The 11,028-nt window shown below is 28.9% G+C and overlaps 2 protein-coding genes across 2 annotated transcripts; one reads left to right on the forward strand and one right to left on the reverse strand.

The window, feature by feature from the left end:
- Positions 1-2,309: 2,309 nt before the first annotated feature.
- On the forward strand, positions 2,310-4,290 carry LOC100167294 (piggyBac transposable element-derived protein 4-like). Its single transcript, XM_008191735.1, has 3 exons — positions 2,310-2,406; positions 2,624-3,951; positions 4,036-4,290. Exons 1-3 carry the CDS (start codon positions 2,310-2,312, stop codon positions 4,288-4,290), a joined length of 1,680 nt encoding a protein of 559 aa, XP_008189957.1.
- Positions 4,291-7,779: 3,489 nt separating this feature from the next.
- LOC103311900 (P2X purinoceptor 7-like) lies at positions 7,780-8,313 on the reverse strand. The gene is made up of 2 exons (XM_008191736.1): positions 8,075-8,313; positions 7,780-7,999 (listed from the first exon to the last, which is right to left on the reverse strand). The coding sequence occupies exons 1-2, from the start codon at positions 8,311-8,313 to the stop codon at positions 7,780-7,782; spliced, it is 459 nt and encodes a 152-aa protein (XP_008189958.1).
- Between the last annotated feature and the right edge of the window lie 2,715 nt (positions 8,314-11,028).

Below are 11,028 nucleotides of genomic sequence, written 5' to 3' on the forward strand. Positions count from 1 at the left end.
TAGGTACCTATTGTGTTACTTTAGCTGAAATTTATTTTTTTCGTGACGCGTGTTTACATTAATTTTTTAATTTGGGCAAAATATGACTTAAAAAAAATAAATAGGTGGTGTGGCTAAAAATATAAAATTACCGTAAACTGCTCAAGAATCGAAAATAATTTCTGGTGTGTTTAATAAACAGACAAAACTTGAGCGGCTGCGCCAGAAAGCAAGCAATAAAAAAAAATATATAGGTACCTATTATTATTTAAGATAATATTAATTTGTAAATATATCGTATACCAATATAAGAGTAATAGAGTATAGGCTATAAGTGATGAATCGGGTAAAATTGATTTATAGATAATGCAGTTGATACATATTTTCAAAAATAAAAAAAAAGAAGATATCCTATAATAAACTACTAATATTATTGTTTTTCAATATAAATATTGCCATATAATAGTTTGTAGACTTTTAACTGATATAGGTATACAATTGTTTTCTAAAATATCTGCTACCTTTTATTTAAAAATGATGTTACCTAGTTGATAAAAAGGGTACCATAAAAAAATGTAAGCAGTTAATATGTGGTTGCGATCGAGGCGAGCAGTTTTTTTTTACCCATTCGGGCCGGTCAAAACCTTTGCCCCCCTTATTGAAAACTGAAATGACGCCACTGGTCTATTTTAGGGATGGATTTATAACATGTGAATTCCACCGATGCATTTTTTTTTCAGGTAAAAAAAATGTAAATTCCACCGATACGTATTTTAGATTCTGAGTGGAACGATGAATGTATTGATTTTACAATGATGTTTTTTTTTTTTTTTTTAATTTTTTTTTGTGTCTGTCATCACCTTTTAGGACAGTAAAAGTGCTTGGATTTTCTTCAACAGTACCTTTTCTGATAGGAAAGTGAATGTAGATGGTACTTTGGGGGGTCAAAAGTAAAATTTTTTCAATAGTTTTCAAAAGCGCCGTGAAAAACAAAAAAAAAATTAAGGAAAACGGGCATTTTTACGAAAAATCTGTTTTTGAGAAAATTGATTTTGGTATTAGAATCTGGATACTACTGTTACTCTTTGCCACCCAAATGGTGGATAGTTTGCTTAAATAAAGTAATGGATGTAATAAGGTATGTTCTAGGTAAGAATAAAATACATTAAAAATAAAAACCAACTCAAATCTACTTTAACTATATTATAAATTTATACTTTTTCAATTATCAATTTGTGATTGAATTGCAGGCATCACAATGTTATTTACTCGTTCAAATCTTTCTTTTGAATGCCTTATCCAACTTTTCAAATGAATGTCAATTTTGTCTTGGTTTGAATGTGGAAATTTCTTAAAACATACATCTGTAAATAAATATCATATTTTAACAATATGTATTATTACCAGTGCTACTAAATAGCACTGAACAAAGAAAAATGAAGAAAATTACCTTGGAATATTAAACGATATAGCATTAGCTTTGAAAAGCCGAGTTTGTCTGGATCACCTCGTTTCTTCTTTCTACCACTGAAGTTTAAAGCAACAAAAATTGATCCAGAAAATAATGTGTCCATCACACGTGTCACAAATTGTTGCAAACACATACCACCAGTAAACTGTAATATTTGTGCCTATAATTAAAAAAATCAGTTTAATACAATAATTGCATACAAATAAATTTATTTGGCACAGAATACTTTTATTTTATTGCATGTTTAAAAAATATTATTATTTATATCTGTCATATAATAAGTATAACAAGATGCAAAAACAGTTTTAACTTTTTAATAAAATATTTGTAGGTACCTAAAAATATACTAAGGTACTAAGCCCTATATAAAAATTATGTTTAATCTCACAAATGTCACATGTACATATTACTTAAAGGCATACACAACCCAAAAAAAAAAAAATTTATGTTTGGTTTTCATACTTAGCCCTTTCACTGCCATTGATAGGCCATTGACGCATATGTGCGTTCACTTGTTTATATTGTTATCAGATAATCTGATAGAAAAAATGATAACTGCTTATTTGTAGTATTTTCAAAGACGAATTAAACTACGTAAAAAAAACATGGTACTATTCTTACCAAAGAAGTTACATTCATTTTAATATTTTGAAATATCCCATGGTTACCAAAATGCTGTTATCAGTTGTAATGTTTTGATAATTTGATATCAATGTTTGATGTTTTGAATGTTTCGATCGTTAAATGTTCATCACGTATTCACGAATTTGATATTTACTGTACACCTGAGTGACTACGTTTATATTATTTTTTATACTTGTGTATTTGTTTTTCTTTATTATTATACCTGACTACCATCATGTCACATATTATAATTGATGAAAGTATATTGGCAAGTTTAGATGAAATCATCGCAAACGAGGAGTCGGACGACGAATTTATTAGTGATTTTTTCGGTAATTATTATTAATATTAAATAGTTATATAGTGTGTATTATATAAAATATATACCTATAAACTTATGTATTTCATTATTTGTGTGTTATACTTATGTATTGTATTACCTATTTTGTATACCATTATGAATAATTACTATACAAAAGTTCATGATAACAAATCGTACAAGGTATACCATGTTTATATATGCAGTAATTTGTTTATTTATTTATAAAGTTGGTTTTGATGAATCTGATGAAGAAGAAATAGCTTCAAAACAAGATATTGGAACTGCCCAAGGTGATGTTCACAAATACACTGTATTCCATCAAAATGATGTAGAGTATAAAACTATTTCAGATAATGAACAAACTGATACCGAAGAAGAAACTGAAGTTTCAATTCCACCACTTCAACCAAAAGTAATTGTATCTCAAAAAAATAACAAAGGTCTGTTTACTCCAAATTTCAAATGGAAATCTGGTACACCATTTCAACCTAAGGTTCACCAGTTTTGTCCAAGTAAAAGTGGTATTCAAAAAGAGTTTGAATTGAACAGTAACTCTACTATTTTAGATTTTTTTGAAGCTCTCGTAACTCCATTTTTATTGGGCAAAGTTGCATATGAAACAAATGAATACTATAGGCAAAACACCGAATCACATATTATGTCATGTCGCAATGCAAGTTGGTATGACACTACATCAGAGGAATTATATTTATTTATTTCAGTACAAATGCTTATGGCTAGAAATAAAAAGCTTGACATTTCAGAATATTGGTCTACAGATCCACTACTTTATTCTCCTATTTTTGGAAAAATTATGAGTAGAAATCGGTTTCAGTTACTTTTGCGTTATATTCATTTTTGTAATAATAACAATCAAGTCACAAATGACCGCTTATTCAAAATTGATATGGTATTACAAGACATAAAGAATAATTTCAGATCTGCTATGGTGCCATTTCAAAATCTTGTTATAGATGAGAGTTTGGTGTTATGGAAAGGGAGACTTTCATTCAAGCAATTCATAAGAACTAAACGTCATCGGTTTGGAATAAAATTTTTTATTTTGTGTGATGTAGAAACAGACTATATTTTAGATTTTATTATATACACTGGAAAAACTACACGTCTTGTTTTATGTAATCCTAACTTAGGCCAATCAGGTGCTGTTGTAAAAACATTGATGAAAAAATATTTAAATAAAGGTCATACTCTATATACTGACAACTGGTATACATCACCAATACTATCAATGTACTTGCATAAAAAAAAAACCAATACTTGTGGTACTGTAAGATGTAATCGTCGTGGAATGCCACCATTCAAAAAAATTAAATTTCAACCCGGTCAAACTGAAAGTAAACATACTGGAAAAATGTTGACAATAAAATGGATGGACCGGAGAGAGGTGCATATGCTTACCACGATACATGGAGATGAACAATTGCCTATTCAAAAACATGGTAAAATAACCATGAAACCGAAATGTGTAAAAGAATACAATGAAAATATGGGATCTGTGGATAAGACTGATATGTTACTTAGTAGTGTGGAGTGTGTAAGAAAAACAATAAAATGGTACAAAAAAATATTTTTTCATTTGATAGATTTATCATTATTAAATGCTTACTCATTATACAAGACAGTTACTGGAAATCATATTCCAATAGCTCAGTTTCAGATGGAACTAATAAGGCAGATAATAGAAAAATATCAAACCGATCGTCTACCAAAATCAAGACCACCGACTAAGGACCAACCATCAAAACTAATTAATAGGCATTTTCCCTCAGAAGTTCCAGCAACACAATCTGGAAGGCTTGCCAAAAGAAGATGCCAACTATGCAAGAAAAATAATAAGAGAACTGACACTAGGATACATGTGTACAGAATGTGATGTGGGCTTATGCGCAGCACCTTGTTTTAATATATACCACACAAAAAAATAATAACTAACTACTATTTTTTTTTTTTTTTTATATTTTATTATGATTATGACTAAGTATCTTCACTGGAAGGCTTCTTAAATCTGTCCTTTCTTCAAGCCACTTCCTATTCACTTATCTATTTTACTTATTGTTCAATTTTATGTAACAGATTGTAAATAAAAAATAAATAATAAAAAAAAAAAAAAAATATTTTATTATAGACTAGTGTAATATAATTACATATAATTTTTTTTTCTGAAACATGTAGTTTTTTTTTTTTTTTTAATAAATACTTAATTTTTGCAATTTATAATATATGCGTTATTAATTAACGGATTAACGATAAATGTTGAGAAACCCTGGCTGGTCAATTAAAAAATACTTACAACTAATTAGGAAATTAATAAATTAAATTTTTTTTTGCTGATAATTATTAATTTAGGGAATTCATTAAATAGAATAAAAAAAAAGTGAAAATTTCCAAAAAAAAAAATCTTGGCCTGTCAGTGGTGAATAATTGAAATGTGCTTGGCAGGGAAAAGGTTAGTGGTATAAAAAAAAATATCATAAAAACAGAATGTGAAAAAAAAAATTATTTACAGAGTTACGGTAAAACCCAAATATGCCTGTGACGTCATTGCGTCGGACGTCTCAGCGCGGCACTGGCAGCCGGTCGCAACAAACCGTATGAAGAATACGTATAAATAATATTCTCGTCGCCTGCCGATCGCTGATCGCCAATTAAATATATATTTTTGATTTCCATAAATACTTTGATTATTTATAAATTATAAATATAACACTATTCCTAAATACTTATAAATGATACCCAAGACTTACTGTTGACCGAACAATTTTAACCAATTCGTCAGTATTCACTTTTCGCCTAGTCGGTATGTAGTGCACTAGTGCGTTGCGTAATATTATTTTTGTTCCGTATGTGTACTACAATAATATAATATACTCAAATACTCAATATACGAAGAAAATAATGCCGTATTGTAGTGTATTTGGCTGTAGTAACAATAAAGGAACGCATAGATTTCCTAATCGCGATAATTCACCTGTGCGTTTTAATAAATAGACTAACTTTTGCAAGCGCAAACTTTTTAAACCAACTAATAATTCTGTGATATGTTCTCAAAATTTTAAAAGTCAAGATTTTGATGGCTCAGACATTTTAAAACAAAAATTATTAGGAGACAAATACAAATCAAGAGCACCCCGCTTAAAATCAGGTACGGTACCAACAATATTTGTAATAAATAATGATAATAATAGCGATGGTAATACAACAACTAAAAAAACCCGTTCTGAAAGAATAAAAAATCAAGAAAAAAAGATATGATTGAGAGTTTAATCGCTAAAAAATCAAATATTGATTCATATGAACATAATAAAAATGAGGAAAAGTTAAGTTGTACGGAGGATAATATAAGTGATGTAGAAGAAGACGTGTCATTTACAGATAATGATTTTTATGATGATCCCGATTTTGAGTGTGAAAATGAAAAGGAAGACTACACAGAAGGATTTGATAATGTTGAAAATACCGATATAAAATATTGTTTAGTATTTATTAATTCATTACTAACACTGTTTACAATTTGTAATATTTGTAAAAGTAAAATAATAAATAAAAAATGGTACGCAATTGGTGCAACAATATGCGTAAGATCAGAATGTAGCTAAGGCCACTCATCAAAATGGTTTTCACAGCCTGTTAATAAACAATTTTCTAAGGGTCACGTACATATTGCTACATCTATACTTTTATCTGGTACTTTATTTGCTACGTTTAAAGTATTTTGTTCAAGTTTAAAACTTGTAATGTTTAGTAGAACAACATACGATAAAATTATGAATAAATATTCTTACCCTCTTATCGAAAAAATATGGGAGAAAAAGAGAACAGAACAGATGAATTATATCAAGGAAAGTGGACAGTTATGGATTGCTGGAGATGGTCAGTACGATTCACCTGGTTTTTGTGCCAAATATTGTACTTACACTTTTATGGATATTAATTCTGGTTGTATAGTAGATTTTTAATTAATTAAAAAAAAAATGATGCCGGGAGATTTAGAAAAAAATGCTTGTAAACAATTAATTGATAAATTAATAGGTACCGATAAATGCAAAATTGATTTATTATTAACCGACCGCCATGTAGGAATAAGGCATTTGTTGAAAACATCTTACCCAGAAATCACTCATGAATTTGATTTATGGCATTTATCTAAAAGCCTAATGAAAAAATTTAAAACTATTAATAAAAAATACGAAGATGTTTTGGCATGGAAGCAATCCATAAGTAATCATTTATGGTGGTCGGCACAAACATGCAATGGCGATTCTGAAGTATTATACTCTTTTTCAAATGAGAACGCACCGGGCGGCGGACGAAAACCGGTCGAAACGCGCGCATGGCCGGGACAGTTTCAGCTGTCGTAGGTGGTGCCACCTTGTATAATAATAATTATAATAATAATTGAACATTCTGTATGCCCGGCGGCGTCGAAAGTAGCCGATCATTGGCGACTAATCAGAAATTAATTACTAATTTTGTGGGAGGGGCTTGTGGTTCCGCCTCTGATAACGATGCGCGACCCGGTGCGTTCTCATATGAAAAAGAGTATAGTCACAAAATTTACATCTATATTGAAACATATTAAAAACGTTCTTGAATGGGAAGAGGATGGATTAAAAAAAACTTGTGAACATCCACCATTAAGTGATGAGTACAAAAAACAAAAACTATGGTTACTTCCTGATTCTAAACCTTATCAACTATTGAAAGAAATAATTTGCAACAAAAAGTTTTTGACAGATTTAAAGCAAACAAAAAATTATGTACACACGGGAAGATTAGAGTCTTACCATAATTTAAGATTAAAATATGTTCCAAAACATGTTCATTTTTCTTTTAAAGCGATGTACATAAAATCAATAATTGCTATAATTGACCATAATTCTAATTTAAATAAAAAAAAAATAGGTTTAAATTATTTATTTTCTAAACCTACTGGAAAATGGGTTACTAAAAATATTTATGAAAAAGGTACAAATAATTGGAGAGATGAAATAATTAACTTAACACTGGATCATTTAAACGGAGTCGAAATGTCACCATTGAAAACACCACTCAATGTAACTCTGCCTAAAAACATCGCACCTATTGATCGACCTGCATTGGAAATAGTGCGAAATTCCCATCATTCACGTTTTCTTAATATTAGTTGAATATCTTTTTTATGTTATATAATATATATATATATTAATTATCAAATAACGATATTGTGTATTTAAATTGTGTTATATTGACAAAGTATTACAATTATTATATTATAACAATTCATAAATTACTGTCGTAAACAAAAAAAAATTATTACACTATATTTTTTTTTATATATAATTTTTATGCTCTGGTTCACAATATTTTTAATAATACAGCTTGATTAAGTCGGTAATTTTTTTGAATTTTTGAATCCTACGTAAATTCCATTTGGTTCTGGATATTCTTTTCTTATTTTCTGTACAACACATGCAGGCAAGACCACTCGGTTTCCTTTTCCCATAGCAATCCAAGAATTGACCCAAGACGTATACTGTTTATAACAAATACATCTCCACATTTTATTTTCTGGATGATGTTGACCCAATTTCTTTTTATTAATTCTGTTTTTAGTTTATAGTATTAAATTGTGTCTAGTAATATTTAGTATTTCTTTATCCAATATTAGTTTCGAAAACGATTGATGTAAAGTAATACATTTCCCTTCTTGTTCTCGTATTTTTTCTAAATTTGGTAATTCATTGCAGCATAAACACTTGATATCACTAAGCATGCCTTTACAGTATCCACAAGAACACCAATTGGAATTATTTAATCTACCTTCATAATTGACAGCCACAGGATCGTCATCATCTTCTTGTAAGTAACGGTCTATACCTTCAATGTCAGGATCAAAATTTAATGGTATTAAAGACATTATTATTCGGTCTATAAGTAGTGAGATTTATAATGTAAATTTATTAATAATATTATTATTATTATATTTCACTTGGTATTATATCCGAAGTTAAATAATAGCAAATAAAAATGAAACTCCATGAAACTGCGACAAAATAATAACAGTCGACATGTCGACAATCGACATTCGATGATAATAATAATAATTTTTATACGTTTGCCGATGCCTCTTGAAAATGACCGACGCAATGACGTTTATTATTTATAACTTTATAAGTATTTAGAAATAGTGTTATATTTATAATTTATAAATAATCAAAGTATTTATGGAAATCAAAAATATATATTTAATTGGCGATCAGTGATCGGCAGGCGACGAGAATATTATTTATACGTATTCTTCATACGGTTTGTTGCGACCGGCTGCCAGTGCCGCGCTGAGACGTCCGACGCAATGACGTCACAGGCATATTTGGATTTTACCGTAACTCTGTAAATAATTTTTTTTTCACATTCTGTTTTCATGATATTTTTTTTTATGCCACTAAGTATGAAAACCAAACATAAATTTTTTTTTTTTTGGGTTGTGTATGCCTCTAATTATTTGGTATATAAAAAGATCTTACTACATATTGGTAGAAATCAAGATCATTTAATGAGTTTTCCACTTTCAATATTTCATCGTTATTAGTCATCGGAAACATGTCCTTGAATTTTCTAGAAAACATGTTGTCAGTATTCAGTATATTGTTCGAAGAATTTGTATGTTCCATGGTGGTAGATATAAAAGCACCATTTAGTATTTTACCTTTACTAAATAAAAAAAAATCATATTTTCTTGTTTGTGTCAAAACTGAAATAAGTTTAAGAAATGTATGTGTCAGGTTAGACTACTATCTGGTACAAATGAACATATAAGGCTAGTTTTGCCAAAGATAAGACCAATACTTTATTTATATTATCTGATGATATGTTTTTGTATTAATATAATAATATATCATACTATTTTTTTTATAAATGCAATAAAGTTTAATTTATTAATATACTTCATATAACACAGAATATAGGTAATTATCATTTTTATGTTTACCAAACCCTAAGAGAGTTGCTAAAACGTACGCTGCATATTGGACAACGTTTAAGTTCTATCTGGTTTAAGCAATCACCACATAAAATTCTATGCCCACACGGAATCAAAGCACGTGTCCTTAAAGAGTCTGTGCATATTATGCACTTAGTATCCTAATCTCTAATGGAAGGTAGGATATTCGGAACATGAAAATTTGGAATATTTTCCATTACCAACTGCCTATTTCTTGCTTCCAGTTCCATCAAATACATCATATCAGGATCTGTGTCATCTGGAATTATGAAATCTTCCTCATTATCCGAAAAATAAATTAAAATGTATGGAGCAACTACATTTACTTTAAAACATAAGATGAATTATAAATATTTTAAGAGTAGGTTAGATACAATAAGTAGTGGTACTCGTCCAAATGTCCAATATGCTATCTGCCATAACATTTTATCTACCATAATTTTATGATAGTTTAGTATCCATCAAACGTGCGGTAGATATCATATTGGACGAGTACCCAAGTATTAATATAAATGTCATATGAATACTATTTAAAATAAATTTGTTCAAATATTAATTATTCGTATTACAATATCAGTTTAATGTTGATAATGTCGAAGCAAAAACTCGACTTATTGATTCATTCAATAATTTAGTTAGGTAAGTTAATATGTAGGTAATTGGTAAATAATATGACATGATCCTCGCCATAAACTATTTCTGTAGATTCATTTCCTCATTGAACTCGTTTAAATCTGCTCTCAAAAATGTCCTTATGAGTCAATTATTTTACTAAGCACTGGGTTCAAATGTACTAGAAAAACTAATTAAAAATGGTCTGGCTGGAAAAAAGCAACCTTATTCAGAAGAAATTAAGTAATTTTCTGTAACCCTCCAGTATTATTCTCCTAAAGCATGTAGTGACTGCACCAGTAAATGAACAGTGCCTATGAATGAACATATCAATGGTAGTGAACGGTTTATTTTAATTAATAAGAAAATCAGAAGTAAACTTTTATGATAAATGGTATCAACATTTAGCAAATATTCTGATCTTGGTCACACTGTAATTTCATGATATTAGATCTGAAATCATTTGATTGAGAATATTATCCTTTCCCTCCAATTACTATCATCTACGTTGTTATCAAATTTTGTTTTATTTTTCAAATGTTAGGTGTACAGAAACGAAACATTTAAACATCTTCAACACTAGGTAAGACACTTAAAGTTATATTTATTTTATTCTTCACAAACTTATAATACCATTGATATATTAATCGATTGACTTAAAGCATTTTTTAATCTATTTAAATAGTGTTCAAGCACTGGTACAAGTAAATATGCAAAAACCAGTGAATGAACTACTGTTCATTCATTAGGACTTAGGGGTTTTACTTTTTCTAGTAAATGAACACTGTGCATTTTATTTTAATATTTTATAATTCAACGTAATCATACTTAACTTTAATGTAATAATCAATACATTTCGTTCACAATAACCACCTATCGTTGATAAATTGTAATTTATATTAAATAATCAATAAAATGTTTAGGTACTCGAAAATATAGCAATGGTCAAAAGTAAAGTACCAGAAAAAATAGAAAAAGTATCGAAAGAAAAGAAAAACTATGTACGATTTAAATATACTG

This window comes from Acyrthosiphon pisum, chromosome X (assembly GCF_005508785.2).
Source record: "Acyrthosiphon pisum isolate AL4f chromosome X, pea_aphid_22Mar2018_4r6ur, whole genome shotgun sequence".
NCBI classification, from domain to species: Eukaryota; Metazoa; Arthropoda; class Insecta; order Hemiptera; family Aphididae; genus Acyrthosiphon; species Acyrthosiphon pisum.

Excerpts from the sequence above, each read along its gene's own strand:
- LOC100167294 (XM_008191735.1), top strand. The coding sequence starts at position 2,310 with ATGTCACATATTATAATTGATGAAAGTATATTGGCAAGTTTAGATGAA. Across the intron at positions 2,407-2,623 it reads ATTTATTAGTGATTTTTTCG|TTGGTTTTGATGAATCTGAT; the intron begins GTAATTATTATT and ends TTATTTATAAAG. Across the intron at positions 3,952-4,035 it reads TACTTAGTAGTGTGGAGTGT|ACAGTTACTGGAAATCATAT; the intron begins GTAAGAAAAACA and ends TCATTATACAAG.
- LOC103311900 (XM_008191736.1), bottom strand. The coding sequence starts at position 8,313 with ATGTCTTTAATACCATTAAATTTTGATCCTGACATTGAAGGTATAGAC. Across the intron at positions 8,000-8,074 it reads TGTATTACTTTACATCAATC|AATTAATAAAAAGAAATTGG; the intron begins GTTTTCGAAACT and ends AACTAAAAACAG.